We start from the raw sequence: 15,833 nt of genomic DNA on the forward strand, positions 1-15,833 counted from the left end.
TGCAGCACTGCCCAGAGCTGCAGGCGGGAGGGGGGGCTGGGGGCTGCTCTTATGAATGCAGCATTATGGCTGTGACAGGCGCAGATACAGCCTCCTGGGGACACCCCCCCCCCCCCCGCCCAGCCCCCCGCGGCTCTGTCAGCTCCCAGCCTCTGCAGCAGCTGGAGGAGTTTGCCTGGATTCCTGCCCCCTGCGGCTCCACACCCCTGCCTCCTCACTGTGCTCACACACACATGCACACACACACGCACACACACGCCAGCTGCCTGCTCCGGGATAGGGTGGAAGCAGTCGGCACGTGGTGCGTGGTGTCTGGCTGAACCAAGGAACGCCCCCACCCTTTTTTTCCCCCCCTGCTGGAACAAAGGACCCCTCAATCCCAGTTTCACCCCCTGGCTCGTGAAGGGGCTGTGGGCAGCTCATGCCCCCTGGTGCCTCAGTTTCCCCAGCTGGGGGGCTCTCAGCTCCCATGCAGCCCCTCCAGCCTTGGTTTGCAGCCATCAGTGCAGGCCCTGAGGCACATTTGGCTGCACCGTGACAAGCGCTTGGGGAGAGGTAGGAGGCAATGCTTTCTACCCACCCTGGCTGGCCAGAGACCCCAAGGCATGCCAGTGACAAGGGTCTGGCCTCAAGTACTTACAGCTCCATACTATAGCACCCAGCTGTCCCCCTGCCCCACACCAGCACCCCCAGACTAGTGAGTCTGGTTCAGGGGCTCAGTCCTTAACCCCTAGGCACTCCCCAGCCCGGGGGTATCCCGAGGGGCCTCAGGTTGCAGACACATGACATTTATTCCTGATTAGTCTCAACATCAGTAAAGCGGAGGGACAGCACATGGCACTGATGCTGGAGTAAATGCTGGTCTCCACTGTGACTTGATTTCTGGGGAAGCCAGGAGGAAATTTCCATTTGCCAGTTATCCCGGGATAAAATGCTGAGTTATCCCGGGATAAGTGCTGTGACAGGGACTGTGCATGGCCACTTCCCCATGCGGGTGAAGGAGCTGTGGTGGGAGCTGGCTCAGGACAGTGGATGGGACCCAAGGACCCTCCCACACCACAGCTCCTTGCGCTCCAAGAGCAGGGGGCACCATCCAGCTTGGCCGAACCAGCACTGGTCCAGAGCTGAGCCCTCCAAGTGGGGGCCAGGATGGGAATACCAGCACGTGACAGATGTGGGTCACAGGGCTTGCGGGGTCAAGGCAGTGTAAGGCCTGTAGGACCAGCACAGAGCAGCCGTGGGGTGAGGAGCCCATCCAGTGAGTGATCGGAGTAGATAGAGTCAATGGTGAAGCCCCAACTGCATTCCTCAGCTTAGAGCTGGCTCATGGGGAGCCCCTTTCTCTGGCCCAGCAGAGAAAGTCTGCCTCTGTCTTGGCAGCAGGCATCTACCCATGCCTCGCCCCCGGGGCCAGCACCCACGCACCTGCTGGCTGGCTCCCCAGCACCGCTGCATGGAAGGGACCCAGGCATCCCCAGGCCCCGCGCCCGTGGCAGCTGCCTCCTGTCAGCAGCAGCTTCCCTGGCTGCCCGGCACAGCTGGCCGGCATGTGTGTGCGGATCCACGTTGATTTTGGCAAGGCTTCTTGGAGCGCGCTGCATTGTCCCAGCAGCACAGACTGCCTTGGGGCTATGCACCCTCCCCTGGCAGCCCGGCCAGCCAAGGGCTAGCACCCTGCACCCCCAAAGGGTGGGTCCAGTGGTGGGCTTGGGCACAGCCCCCCAGAGGGCCAGGGCACAGGCCTGTAGCAGGGGCTTAGGGTAGGGATCTCACTAGGCCTCTTGAGTTTTGGCTTTGGGCTAGTGCTGAACTACCCTGCCAGCCCTGGTGCCCAGTGGCTGGCATCTGCTGTGTGCAAGACAAGGGGCAGCCATGTCCCCCCTTACAGGCTGCAGGACCTGGTACAGCTTTGCCTCAGGGCCAGGGGGCTCAGGGGGACCCTGGCTAGCGGTTGTCTCTGCAGTGCTGATAGCCAGGGGACAGCTCCTAAGCAGCTGGGGCTGGGCTGGGAAGGGGCTGGGTTCACCTCGCCTGTGTCTCCTCCACAGTCAGTGCCCCCTGCTCCCTTCGAGGGCCCGCAGGGCATCAGCAAGGAGCCCTGGCTCCCAGCAGGAGATAGCGCTGGCCCCCGTGGCTGCTCAGGGCAGCGCCCACCCCCTTGTGCTGCGGGGCCGGGGCCGGGGCCGGGGCCGGGGCCGGGGTCGGGGCCGAGGCCGGGGCCGGGCTAGCGGTGCGGGCAGCTCATCCCGCAGTCCGTCCGGCCCGGCTCCTCGCGGGGAGAGCGGTGGAGCGGGGCAGGGGCGCCTGCGGTGAGGCGTCGGGGTGGCCGGGCCGGGCCGAGCCGGGTTGTCCTGGGCTTTGGCGATGTAGAGGGTTGCCGTGACGTAGAGGGGATCTGGGGTGCGGTGACGTAACGGGGCCCCGGGACGTGGAGAGATTGCACGGGGCGGTGACATAAGGGTGGGGTTGGGTGCGGTGGCACGGGGGGGTCCCAGGAGCGGTGACACGGGGGGGTCCCGGTGCAGTGGCGCAGGAGGGGGTCCTGGGTGCGGTGACACAGGGGGTCCCGGGTGCGGTGACACAGGTGGGTGTCCCGCTGCTGTGACGCAGGGGGTCCCGGTGCGGTGACATAAGGGTGGGGTTGGGTGCGGTAACTCGGGGGTCCCGGGTGCGGTGACACGGGGGGGTCCCGGTGCGGTGACTCGGGGGGTCCGGGCGAGTGCAGCGCTGTGCGGGGTCCCGGCTGCGCCGCCGGGCTCCGGGGCTGCCGGGGCAGAGGCAGAGGCAGTCCCGTCCCGTCCCGTCCGGTCCCGCGGCTGGTGGAGCAGCGCGACCGCCCCGGGGGGCCGATCCCGCTCCGCTCCGCTCCCCCGCTGGGCCCCGCGCCCGGCCCGGCCGCAGCCTCATTCGCGGAGCCTTTGTTTGCTGACGATCCTGGGCTCTGCGCTGCTGCCGCCGCCTATAAAAGCCGGCGGGGGCCGGGGCCCGGCGCAGCCTCCCCGCCTCGCCCCGCCGGACGCCTGGCTCCCCCGGCCCGGCCCGGTCATGCCCGCCGCGGCGCTGCTGGTGTTGGGCGCGCTGCTGCCCCTCGCCCTGTGCCCGGGCCCCGGCCGCGCCGCCCGCCCCAAGCCCGCCCTGCCCATCCAGCCCGACGCGGAGCCGCTCCCCGCCCGCGCGGCGGCAGGTAGGAGCCCCGCAGCCCCGTGCCCCCGGGTGCTCGGCCGGCCTGGCACGGGCGGCACGAGGGGAGGGATGCCCGCTCCGTGCCCCGTGCCCCGTGCCCCGTGCCCGGGGCCGTGCGCTCAGGGTGCGCTCCCGCAGGCTGCTCCTTCGGCGGCCGCTTCTACGCGCTGGACGAGTCGTGGCACCCGGACCTGGGCGAGCCCTTCGGCGTGATGCCCTGCGTGCTCTGCTCCTGCCAGCCGGTACGTGCCGGGCTCCGGGCCGGGGGAGGAGGGGGCGCACGGACCCCCTGCCCCGGACGCTTGGGGTCGGTCCTCCGTGCCCTGCGGAGCCAGGCGCAGCCCCCAGGCCCCTCCCCATGGCTTTCCCGCTCCGGGTCCGGGGCTCCGAGGGAGCAGGGCGCGGCCAGCCCCCAGCCCCAGCTCACCCCCTTGCATCACCGCACATGGGACCCAGCCCCAGCCCGCCACCCTGCATCACCGCACCTGGGACTCAACCCCAGCCTGCCCCCCTGCATCACCGCACCTGGGACTCAACCCCAGCCTGCCCCCCTGCATCACCTCATGGGGACCCAGCCCCAGCCCACAGCCACCCATCACCGCCCGGGGACCCAGCCCCAGCCCACCCCCCCCGCATCACCGCGCGGGGACCCAGCCCCAGCCCGCCACCCTGCATCACTGCACCTGGGACTCAACCCCAGCCCACCCCCCCCCGCATCACCGCGCGGGGACCCAGCCCACCTCCCTGCATCACCGCACCTGGGACTCAACCCCAGCCTGCCTCCCCTGCATCACCGCGCAGAGACCCAGCCCCAGCCCGCCCCCCTGCATCACCGCACCTGGGACTCAACCCCAGCCCACCCCCGCGCATCACCGCGCGGAGACCCAGCCCCAGCCCGCCCCCCTGCATCACCGCACCCGGGACTCAACCCCAGCCCGCCCCCCTGCATCACCCCGCGGGGACCCAGCTCCGGCCCAGCCCTGTTCATCCCTGTCCCAGCCTAGTCCAAGTCCTGTCCCAGCCCACCCCCTGCATCACTGCACCCAGGATCCAACCCCAGCCCTGGCCAAGCCCGGCCCCAGACCATCCCATCCCAGCCCCAGCCCCAGCCCCAGCTCATGGAGGATGTGCAGCCCCATTGCATTTCACCTACCCCAGCCCCCAGGGCTGCAGCAGGCAGCTCCCCCATCAGGCCCTCTTCACCCTGGAGAGGTGGGGAAAGGTTGCCCCTGGGTCCGTGCTGCCGAGGTCTCCTGGAGCAGTGAGGTGCCCTGCCATTTACACGGGCACATGCACACACGTATACACATACATGTGCCTGCACCCACACATACACTCATGCACATACCTGCACACCTGCACAGGCACATGTGCACATGCATGGATGTATGTACACATACACATGCACACACACGAGTGTGCACACATATATATGCATCCATGCATGCACACACCCTGCCTCCCCCGCAGCAGGCAGGCTCCCTGCATCCTGCCCCCCACAGCCCCCGTGCACACACCTCTCTCCCCCTGCAGCAGAGGAGCCGCCGAGGGAAGGCCACGGGCAAAGTCAGCTGCAAGAACATTAAGCACGACTGCCCCCCCCTGCCCTGCAGCGAGGCTGTTCTGCTGCCAGGCCACTGCTGCAAGTCCTGCCCCAAGGGTAAGGCTGTGGCTAGGAGGGGATACTAGGCATAGGCCCTGGCAGGACCGGGCCAAGCTGGGCGGGGAGGGAGCTGTGGCTATGGCTGTGGCTGTGGCCATGGTGTGGGCTGAGGTGTCCTCATTTCTCCCCGTGGAGAGAATTTCCCTGTTTGTTTGGGTCTCACAGCAACGGGAAGCGGTGACCAAAGACATGTGACGGGCCAGCCCGCCAGCACAGGCCAGGAGTTGGGGCAGGGGGTGACTGCAGGCACCGGAAGGCCTTCCCTTGGAAACCACCCATGGGGTCACAGCCAGGGGTGGCAGGGTCCCTGCCCCGAGAGAGGGTGGCAGGAATGCACAGGGCAGCAGCCTGCTCCTTCCCCCCCATGCCTACCTGCCTCCCACCCTGGATGTTATAGGGCCGTGGGCTGTGGCTGGCTTATAGGCAGGAAGGCCAGAGAGGCATGCATTCCCCTCCTGAGCCTGCCCAGTCCTGGCAGGACAAGCCCGGCACAGCCCTGCCTTTCACTGTGCCTCAGTTTCCCCTCCATTGCGCTAGAGGCACCAGTCCCTGACCCAGAATGTCTCCTCTCCCCTCAGCTGAGAAGAGCCGCGAACCACCCCTGGATGGCTTTGAGAACTTCCAGGACAAGGACAGCTTGCACAATGACCGCTCCTACCTCAACACCGAGGACCTGGCACGGGATGACAGCCGGGCAGGTAGCTCCGGCCTGACCAGGGTGCCCATGGGCTGAAGGCAGCTGGGATCAAGATGGGGCTGAGGCAGGGGCAGGAACAGGAACAGGTGCTGAAACAGGGGCTGGCCTATTACTTGCAAAGCTGAGGCTAGGAGCTCCCAGCCCTGGCATGCAGCCTGCTCTGGTGCCACCTGAGAGGGGGGGGGTGGCATTCTTCAGGTGCCCAGACCTCCATGCCCGCCAGTGCCCCTCATGCACTGACCTTGTCTCCCCCTGCCACAGAGTTTGTGGCCCTGCTCACCAGCGCCTCACAGCCTGAGTCCGGCGCCGTGGCCAAAGCCAGTTTCACCCTCGTGCGCTCCTACCTGCTTTTCTCCATCAGCTATGAGCGGTGAGTTCCCCCACCCCTGAGGCCCTGAAACCACCTGCCTTCCCCCCACCAGGGCATCACAAGGAGCTCACCTGGCACCCCAGATTCTGGGGCAGAGGTGGGAGCAAATCCTGACGCTGCAAAGGGCTGTGGCCACGCGGGTACTGGGAGGGTGTGGGGGGGAGGGGGTATTTTAACCATTTGCTGGCTGACTATGGCTGTGGGGCAGCTGGCCTGGCATGTGGAACAGCTGGGCTGCCCCAGCCCGTCCTCCCGGGGCTCGCGAGGCTCCGAGGCTCCGTCCCAAGCAGGAACATTCCTTTCCTCAAGGTTTTTATTAAAAACAAATTCAAGGGAATGGGATGGCAGCCAATAAACAGGATCCAAGCACACATGGTCGTGGGCCCAGCCCCCTCCCAGCCTCCCCATGCCCCCAGCTGCTGCTAGTGGGGACCCCCGGCCCAGGCAGGCTTGGGGAGCAGCAGCCTGTCACCCCCCTCCCCTTCCCATCACCCTGGCAGCCTGGGGATCCCCACATCTGGACACGGGGGAGGCTGGGCCCTGTTTCCCAGCACTGCAGCTCTCCTCCTCCTTTCCAGGCTTTGCATAGTAAAGTGGTGACTAATTCCAAGCCGAGCCGTGTAGCCAGAGGAGCTCGAATGCTTATTATCCCTGGCCGGGTTTGGGGCTCTGCTTACACAGCCAAGGGCCCAGCCATTGCATCAAGGTGCCTCCTATCCAGGGGTGATATCCTGGGGCTGCTTCTGGGCCTGACCCCACCTCCCCCCAGTGCCTGGGGTAGTCCCAGGGGTGTAGGGCTGATGCCTCCTGACCTTACGGGCGCTGTGCAGATGAGGCACCTGCCCCAGCCCCTTATAGGATGCAAAGCCTATGTTAGATAAGCCTGGCAGTGATGGTAGGTGCACATCCCCAGGTGCTAAGGGGGATTTGGAGCAGAGAGCCAGGCCCCAGGCCAGGACCAGGAGGCTTGTGGGGTGGGGCAGGGAGAGGGAGCTCCCAGCCCCTTCCCTGTCCCAGGGGGGTGTCCCAGCAAAGCTCTGGGGGAAGCTGCCCAAAAATCTGCTCCACAGATTTCCACCTTACCCCACTGACCATGCTACCTCCATCCCTAAGCATGCATGCACTCATGGCAGCGCCTGTGTACACGCCTCGGCACACGCCAGGCCTGTCTGGCTCCCGCCCTGCCAGACGCCAGAGTGCCGGTGCATGTCTGGCGCTTGCAGCCTGCCCCTGGCCCCACGAGGGATGATGCAGAGACTCTGGCTGCCAGCGAGCCAGCCAGGAGAAGCCCCAGTGCCCTCCACCCCAGATGCCCCAACCCAAACTTACCCCCCATGCCCAGGGGATGGTGTCCTCCCATGGCCCAGCCTTGTTGGACCCAGCCCAGGAGATGCAGTCATCCCCTCTCCCTCCTTTGGAGGGGCTGGGCGGCGGGGGAGGGCCTGGCGCAGCCTCCCAAAGTCTCGATGGCGCGTGGAGGCAGCTCCACAGCCTGGCTCCCATCCAGCAGCTGCACCTGGAGCCCAGCAAGGCCAGCGGGGGCACTGCCCAGCTCCCCATGCTCCCTCCAGCCAGGGAGCACATCAGGAGCCCCCGCTTAGGGCAGGGGCTGGCCAGGACCCTTGGCCCTGCTGGGGCTGGTTTGGGACCACTTGGGAGGTCCTGGAGCTCCAGGCAGGCCCCACAGCTCAGCCTGGTCTGGTGCCGGTTCCTTTCCGCAGGCTGAGCCGGCCAAGCCGCGTCCGCTTCACAGAGCCCGATGGCAGCGTCCTGTTCGAGCACCCTGTGCAGAGGAATGTGGACCCGCAGGACACCATGGTGAGAGGGCCGGGGTGCTGCTGGGAGCTGGGGCTGGGGCTGGGGCCGGGGCTGGGGCACCCCCTGAGCACCTCCCACTCCCCGCAGATCTGCGGCGTGTGGTGGAACCTGCACAAACCCTCCATCCGGCTGCTGCGGGCCGAGCAGCTCCGCGTCTCGCTGGTCACCAAGGCACAGCCGGCCGGCGAGATCCAGGGCCAGATCTTCAAGCACCGGGCCTTCTTTGCCGGTGAGGCCTCTCCTCCCCTCCCCTGCCCCAGCCAGGCCCCAGGAATACTCTCCACCCCTTGGGGAGCATCCCATTGCCAGGGGCCCTGCGCACCTGTCCAGCCAGGCCACACCAGGTGCCTTCCTCTTGACCCGCCTCCCCTCCTGCCTCTGCCTGCCTGGAGTGACCTGTGTGACCTTTGTGCCCCAGAGACCTTCAGCGCCATCCTGACCTCAGTGGACCCGACGCACCTGGGTGTGGGTGGCATCGCCATGCTGACCCTGAGTGACACAGAGAACAATCTCCACTTCCTCCTCATGGCCAAGGGGCTGCTGGAGCCGGGCGCCCAAGGTGAGGAGCAGGGTCGGGCCAGGGGCCTGGGTTGTCTTGTGTCCAGGTTGATGGTAGTTTTAATAAGAGGTTGGATGATGGATTTGTCTGGGGTGGTTTGGACAGAACTGATCCTGCCTCAGCTCTGCATGAGCCCTGGTCCCTTCCAGCCCAGCTTCTCTATGACTGTCTATGGGGATGGATGTGTCTGTGGGGGGCAGGGCCCATGGGAAGTGGTCAAGTTGTGGGGTCAGTAGCTGGGTGCAAGCACCTGGGAGGTGGCGGGGGCTGTGAGGCATGGCTGTTTGGTGGGGGATTGGGGTGTATGGGGGCAGCGGTTGGATGAGAAGGTGTGTGGTGGCCTGGGGGGTCACAGCAGCGGGGTGGGGGCATGTGCTGGGTGCTGGGACTGGGTGTGAGGGAGGTCAGTGGGGTGGGGGCTGGCAGGGGCATGGTGGGGTACCACATGGACTGCCCTTCTCCACCCAGAGCTCCCGTGGGTTCCCCTGCGGCTCCAGATCCAGCACCAGGGCCGGGTGGTGCGCGAGGTATGGACCAACATCACGGAGGAGGTAAGCACCCCCCACTCCCTTCCCCTCCCCCTCTGCCCCCGCAAAGGCATCTCCTGCCTCGGCTGAGCACTGCTGCCATCCTCCTTTGCTGTCCACGCAGGCCCCTGACTTTGCAGAGGTGTTGAGCGACCTGTCAGCCCGCGAGATGCAGTGGCTGGGGCAGGGGCAGCTAGTGATCGCAGTGCAGAGCGAGGGCCGGCCCCCGTGCCAGCTCGCCGGCACCATTGCACCCAGGAGGAGCTGCGACAGTGAGTGCCGGGGGCTGGCAAGGAGACACCCCTGCACCCTTGGAGTCAGAGGGCAGGGTTTCCATGGAGAGACTGGAGCTCCTGGGGAAGGGGCAGGGCTTCCACAGAGGAGGTGGGGCTTCTGAGGAAGGGGTGGAGTCTTCCACTGCTGCCAGTCCTGCCCACCCTGTGGCATGGGATGGGTGGCACATGGCCTGGTGCCCTGGCTGACTCCCTCCAGGAGTGTCCAGCTGCCATGGGGCAGTGGGGTGCTCCAGGAGGGTGGATCTGTGCCATGCCCTGAGTGCCCCATGCCCCTGTGCCTCTTCTTGCAGCCATCCAAAGCGTGCTGTGTGGGGCTGATGCCCTGGTGCCAACCAAGACAGGAGCTGTGGGCTCTGCCAAGCTGGCGCTGCACGAGAACGGGACGCTGGAGTACCAGGTAGGCGGGGGCGGGGGGCACACCCATGTACCATGTGTGTGCAGTTGGACAGGTCTTCTCCACCCTCATTCTACAAGGCTGACCTGCAACCACTGGGTGGGCCGGACCAGTGACCCCCTTCAGCTTCAGCACTGGATCCTCTGGTTGGGGTCCCCAGTGTGGCTATCTCACAGGGCCAGGGCAGGAAGGGAGCGTGGGCTAGTGGTTGGAGCAGTGGGGCTCTGTGTTTTATGGCAGCCAGTGCCCCCCTAGGCAGTGCTGTGACAGGGGAGCCTGCACCCTAAGCCAAACGCCTGCACCAAGAGGCTGCTGGGGGCTCCCCAGACCCCCAAGGGGCTGTTGTCTCCAGCTATGGAGTACTGCCAGAGGCACCAGCCCTATGAAGACCATCTTTGGGGCACAACCTCTCCCCCAACAGGTCCAGGTGGCCGGGACGGGCAGCGAGGTTGTCAGCATCACTCTGGAAACTAAGCCGCGGAGGAAAAGCAGGCGCAACATCCTGTTCGACATGACACCCAGCTACCAGGATGGGCTGGTGAGCCCGTAGGGTGACCCCTGGCCTGCCTGCAGGGGCCAGGGCCATACAGGATCAGTCTGCCTCTGGCTTTGGTACCTGGATGGATCCAACCCACTTTAGGGAGCAGCTGGGACTCTCCCAGGGAGACCCCTCCAGGCAGCAAGGGTTCCTCTGCCCTTCCTGGAGCCAGCTCACAGCAGGGACCCTGCTTGACACCCCTACTGCCCCCAGTTGGCTCCAGCTCCCACTGCAGCCGGCCTGGGGCCGAGCCCCCAGCCAGTTGTGGATGGTGTCTAGAAGGCCACATGCTGCGCCAGCTGCTGTCCCACCAGAGACCCTCCCTGCATCCCCTCCACTGCCCTGGGACACAGTCTCCTGGCTCCCCTCGGCTGGTCCTGCACCTCCAGCCCTCCCGGCTGCACTCAGAGGCTCCACTGGCAGGATAAAGACCTTGGGGCTGGGTCTGCCCAGTCCTGGGCACAGCTCTATCCTCTGTGAGCTGGCTTTCCCTGGGCCCCCAGCCTAGCTGACGTGGGGCTGTGGGTCCGGCCCCGTGCAGCACTAACAAGGCTGCACAGCCTTCCCCACCTGAGCAGCAGTGTCACGTAGACAGGTCCCATGTGTCCTAGTCACCCCCCACCCCTCTCCACAGGGATCTGCCCCCTCCCACAATGCTGGGCCCTGTCTTCTGGGCCTCTCCCCGGGCTGTCACAGCCCCTATCTCCCCCCTCTTCTGCTCCCCATGCCCCTTCCCCAGCCTGTCCAAGCTCAAGGGGCAATGCTAGCCAGTCTGTGCCTGTACAGGGAGGCTGGCCATCTCTGCGGCAGGGGAGTGAACCTGGGGCCCACAGTGCTCAAGCTACAGCAGCAGCTCCAGCCAGGGCCGGCAACAGTAGTAGGCTGTTACCCTGGCATCTGGTGTGAGAGCTGGAGCTGGGGGCAGCTTCTCACTGTGCCCTTGTCTCCTCCCTCCCACTGCGGTCAGGCCAGCGGGACATGGCAGGACCTGACAGCCCGGGACGCCCACATGCTGCTGCAGAACGAGCTCTTCCTCAACGTGGCCACCAAGGACTTCGAGGAGGGGGAGCTGCGGGGCCAGATCAGCTCCCTGCTCTACAGTGGCCTCTTGGCTCGATACGCAGGTACCCGTGCCCTGTGCCACAGGATAGGGGGTGCGCCTCGCCCTGCACCAGGTATGGGGTGGTGCTGTGCCCCCAGCACCTGACCCCGCACCCTCTCACCCACAGTGCTGCCCACCCCCCTGGCGGGGCAGTTCGTGGTGCCAGCCGTGCGGACAGGTGCCGGGGGCCATGCCTGGCTGTGGCTAGACGAGCACTGCCACCTGCATTACGAGATCGCTGTGGCTGGGCTGGGCCGGGCGGATGATGGCACCGTTAGTGCCCACCTGCACGGTGTGGCTGAGCTGGCTGGACGCAGCCGTGAGCCCAAGCGCCTGCTCAAGGGCTTCTATGGCACTGAGGTGGGCACAGGGGCAGAGAGTGGCCTGGGGGGTCCTGTGCGGAGGAGCCATGGAGGGGGCATGGGGAGCTAGAGGGGTGCCCCATGGCTGGGCAGGGGGCTCTGGGAAGGGGTAGGCCTGGGGCAGCTGGGGGAGACGAGGGGCAGCATGGCTGGGAGATGAGAGGCAGGAGAGCGAGGAGGGGCCCAGGTCTCCTCTGTTTTGTGGTGGCTCCAGGGCTCTGGCGGGGAGGACTGGTCTCTCTCACATGTGCCCCCCATGCCAGGCCCAGGGCGTGGTGAAGGACCTGGACGCAGAGCTGCTGCAGCACCTGGCACAGGGCACGGCCTTCCTGCAAGTCAGCACCAAGCTGCACCCCCGCGGGGAGCTGCGGGGCCGGGTAGGTGCCAACCCGTGCCCTCCCCACCCCACTGCAGGGCAGCCAGTGGGATCCAGGTTGGAGTGGGAGATGGGGGCAGCTGCCCTGCTGGGTTTGCCATACCCACGCAGGCCTGGGGGTGTGGGGAAACAAAGGAGTTAACTCCCAGCTCTGGCCCGGTCCCTCTCCTGCCCCCAGCCATGACCAGGCCCCCCACCTGTGCTGCCTCAAGGGCTTGGGGAGTTCCCTGCCTCCCTCCCTCCACCCCACCTGCCCTGCCAGACACATGCCCCCTCTGCCATGCCATGTCGTGCCCCCACAGGTGCACATTCCCAACCAGTGCGAGGTGGGTGGCATGCGCCTGGCCCCCAGGGATGAGGACGATCTGCCGGAGGCCTCCAGGCCACGGGACGTGGAGCAGCTGAAGAAGGATCCCAATTCCTGCTTCTTCGAGGGGCAGCCCCGGGCCCACGGTGCCCGCTGGGCCCCTGCCTACGACCCCAAGTGTTCGCTCTGCAGCTGCCAGGTGATGGGCATTGGGGCAGACAGGAGGGAGCAGGGCATGCGGGCCTGGGCAGTGCAGGGCAGGGAGCATTTCTACCCCCAACCCCTATCAGAGGATCCTGTCTCAGGCCTGGTGCCCTGGCCTTGGCCTCTCTCCAGGGCTGGGGCTCCTGGCATGCCATGCCCCCTGCCCCTGGGAGGGCAAGAGCCTACTACTGCTGCTGCCCTGAGGGAGCCCCTCCTCGGTTTCCGCAGCAGGAGCCCAGGACTGGGGGGTGCAGAGTCTGATGCCAGCTGCACCCCTCTCTGCTGTCCACAGAAGCGCACGGTGATCTGCGATCCCATCCTGTGCCAACCCCTCAACTGCACGCGCCAGGTGCACCCCGACGACCGGTGCTGCCCTGTCTGCGAAGGTACCAGGGGAGGGAGGGGGCAGCAGGAGCCTTGCTTGGCCCCTGGGAGATGCCCCGCTGCCCTCCCCCTTGGCCAGGCAAAGCTGTAGTCTCCCCTCATGAGGAGATCCTTGGGAAGGCACCGGGGGGCACAGTGGTGGGCCGGTGGCTGGGGAGTTGGGGGTGCCCAGCTTGTCCTCACAGTGCCCCCATCCACACAGAGAAGAAGCCTGGCCAGGATGTGCCAAAGGCAGAGAAGGCACGAGACAGCAGCGAGGGTGAGTCCTGGGGCAGCATGGGGGGCTGGGGCAGGGCTCTAGCTGCAGTGCCCATCTCGGCACTGGGGTGTTGCCCACCCGGCTCAGAGCCAGAGCCCTGACATTCCCCCCATCTGCTTTCCACCACAGGCTGCTACTTCGACGGCGACAAGACATGGCGGGGAGCTGGCACCCAGTGGCACCCAGTGGTGCCCCCCTTTGGCCTCATCAAGTGTGCTGTCTGCACCTGCAAGGTACCATGGGAAGAGGCCACGCTCCAGGCATTGCCCCAGGAGGGGGAGCCCAGGGCTGGGGGGCCTAGGATAGCCCAGTTCCTAGCTCCTCGCCCTGGGCTCGTGCCCACTATGGCAAAGGACTCCATGGCTGCCCTCCTCCACCCCATTGTCTCTCCACAGGGGGCAACCGGTGAGGTGCACTGTGAGAAGGTGCAGTGCCCGCGCCTGAGCTGCACCAACCCCGTCCGCCTGAGCCCCTCCGACTGCTGCAAACAGTGCCCAGGTGAGTCCCATGTCCACCCAGGTAAATGGGTCTTCTTGGTCTGCTCAGAGCCAGGGCTTGGTGGGCTAGAGGCTAGGAAGAACCTGCCACCGGTGGGGGCAGGAGGCTGGGGTTGATGGGCCTGTGTGCCCTCAGCACCCGTGCCTACTGTACCCTTCCTGCTCTCATGCATCGCAGGCTGCTCCTGCTCTAGCACCAGCAGCCTGGGACTGCCCCAGGGGGAGGGAAGGCTGCTGCTTGGGGCAGCCTGCAGGAGATGCTGGGGGTGGAGGTGTGTGCCCAGTGCCCACCCCCTCCCCAGCCTGGCACCAACCCCTGCTGTGCCCCGGCAGCCCCAGAGAAGAGCCCCCCCGAGCTGTCGGACATGATGCAGGCGGATGGCCCGCGGGCCTGCCGCTTTGGGCGCCATTGGTACATGAACAACGAGAGCTGGCACCCCACTGTGCCCCCCTTTGGTGAAATGAAGTGCATTACCTGTTGGTGTGTGGTGAGTGACTCCTGGCACAACCAGCACAGGTGCTGGGCATGGCCTCACACTGGACACACTCCCTGGTGGGGCTGGCACAGTGGCTGAGCAAGGACTGGTATGGGATATGCTGTCGGGGTGGGGGGCTGGCACGGGCACCGGTCATGTGCCCAGCTGCACAGTGCAGTGCTGTGATGCAGCCAGGTGGAGATGGGCATGGTTCCTGGCAGAGGAGCTCTGTGCAGCCAGGCCTTGCCCCAGCCCCTGCCCTGGGGCATCTCCCTGCAGCCTCCCCCCACCTCTGCCTGGCCAGGACCCCCTGTAACCTGCCTCCTTCATCCCTCACAGGCGGGGGAGACGCACTGCCAGCGCCAGGAGTGCCCACCCTCCGCCTGCTCTGGCAGTGCCAAGAAGGAGAACCGCTGCTGTACCAGATGCCAGGGTGAGTGAGCACTGTGCCCGGCTTTCTCTGCCATCTTTGGTGTCCCCCCGCCCCATTGTGCCCAGCTGCAATGAGTGGCAGGTGGAGGGCATCATGTCCATGGCCTTGCTGGGACGCCGGGGCCTCTGTGCCATGCAGGCACCAGCTGGGTTCACCCAGGGCAGCCTTGGCATTGGTGCATCCCCTGTGCCCCCAGCCCACGTAGTCCCTGCTCCCGCCATCCCTAACCCCAGCTCTGTCTTGCAGCCCCGGACACCCTCTCTGATGTCCTCGAGAAGCCCCACGATGATGCCCCGGAGGTCTGGAGCCACTAGCCGGGCAGCCAGTGGCCAGAGCATGGCAGCTGCTGGGGAACAGGTCTGGACCCCGGCCGCGGTGCTGTCTCCTGCTGGCTGGGGCTGGGGTCCGCGGCTGGACTGACCCTCGGACATCCTCAGCTCAACTTGTGATGGGTTCTGCCTTCAGGCCTGGGCAGTGGTGCTGGAGGAGCCCAGCTGTGCCCTTGCTCTGCCCCATGGTATGGGTCATCTCAGCTGCTCCAGCCTGGCAGAGGAGCTGGTAGCGGAGCCCTGATCTGGGCCACAGGAGGCCAGGGACAGCTCTGCACTTAACATGAATGCAGGGAGGGCAGAGCCGCAGCCCATTCGGGGTCACCAAGGGCTGGGCACTGCCCAGGGCCATGTGCCAGGGCTGTCCAGTCCCTGGCAGAGGCAGATAGCACAGTGCCCCATGCCCAACCTATACATAGTGTACAGTCCCCCTCCCCCTGGCCTGCCCCATCCTTGTTCTGGGGGGCTGTGTAATTTATGGTTCTGGGGGCTGGGGTCCCCCCCACACAGACGGATTATTGGAGATGATGTATTTATTAAACGCCAGGTGAAACCCGAGCTGGGCTCCATGTCCCCTTGCTGACCACACACCCACGGGGGCTGGCACAAGGGCACACAGGGGCTGGCATGTGTGTGAGCTGGCATGTTCATGGCTTTCCATCTCAGCCTCTGGGGCTGGCATCTCCCATGCCCGGAGTCACCTGCTTCCCCCCCCCCCCTTGGTACAGGTGGGGTTGGAGCGCCCCCTAGTGGCTGATTGGCGCCCTGCAGGTAGCAGGCAGAGGGGGCTGCAGGCACATGGTAGCAGGCTTCAGATCCTGATCTGCCAGAAAGCAGAGGGAGAACCCCCTCTTTCCCCTCTTGCTGCACAATGTAGGGCATGGACCAAGCGCTCGATGTTGCAGCAAAGCATGCATCCCAGGAAAAACTTCTTCGCTGTTAGAGCAGGGAGGCAGTGGAACAGGCGCCTAGGGAAGCCACGGCCTCTCCATCGCTGGAGGTGTTCAGGGAGAGGCTGGGCAGCCACTGCTCAGGGGGATCTAGGCATAGAGATGCTGT

General features: G+C 66.1%; 1 protein-coding gene across 1 annotated transcript; it reads left to right on the forward strand.

Moving 5' to 3' along the window:
* The first annotated feature begins 2,881 nt into the window (after nucleotides 1-2,881).
* CHRD (chordin) lies at nucleotides 2,882-15,332 on the forward strand. The gene is made up of 23 exons (XM_059731195.1): nucleotides 2,882-3,184; nucleotides 3,322-3,425; nucleotides 4,717-4,843; nucleotides 5,425-5,544; nucleotides 5,805-5,913; nucleotides 7,635-7,731; nucleotides 7,819-7,960; nucleotides 8,150-8,290; nucleotides 8,759-8,841; nucleotides 8,942-9,089; nucleotides 9,404-9,510; nucleotides 9,929-10,045; nucleotides 11,013-11,169; nucleotides 11,275-11,507; nucleotides 11,773-11,886; nucleotides 12,188-12,391; nucleotides 12,689-12,782; nucleotides 12,983-13,039; nucleotides 13,169-13,272; nucleotides 13,435-13,537; nucleotides 13,870-14,024; nucleotides 14,352-14,445; nucleotides 14,692-15,332. The coding sequence occupies exons 1-23, from the start codon at nucleotides 3,046-3,048 to the stop codon at nucleotides 14,757-14,759; spliced, it is 2,817 nt and encodes a 938-aa protein (XP_059587178.1). The 5' UTR covers nucleotides 2,882-3,045; the 3' UTR covers nucleotides 14,760-15,332.
* The last annotated feature ends 501 nt before the right edge of the window (nucleotides 15,333-15,833 follow it).

The sequence above is a fragment of the Alligator mississippiensis genome, chromosome 7 (assembly GCF_030867095.1).
Source record: "Alligator mississippiensis isolate rAllMis1 chromosome 7, rAllMis1, whole genome shotgun sequence".
Lineage (NCBI taxonomy): Eukaryota > Metazoa > Chordata > Crocodylia > Alligatoridae > Alligator > Alligator mississippiensis.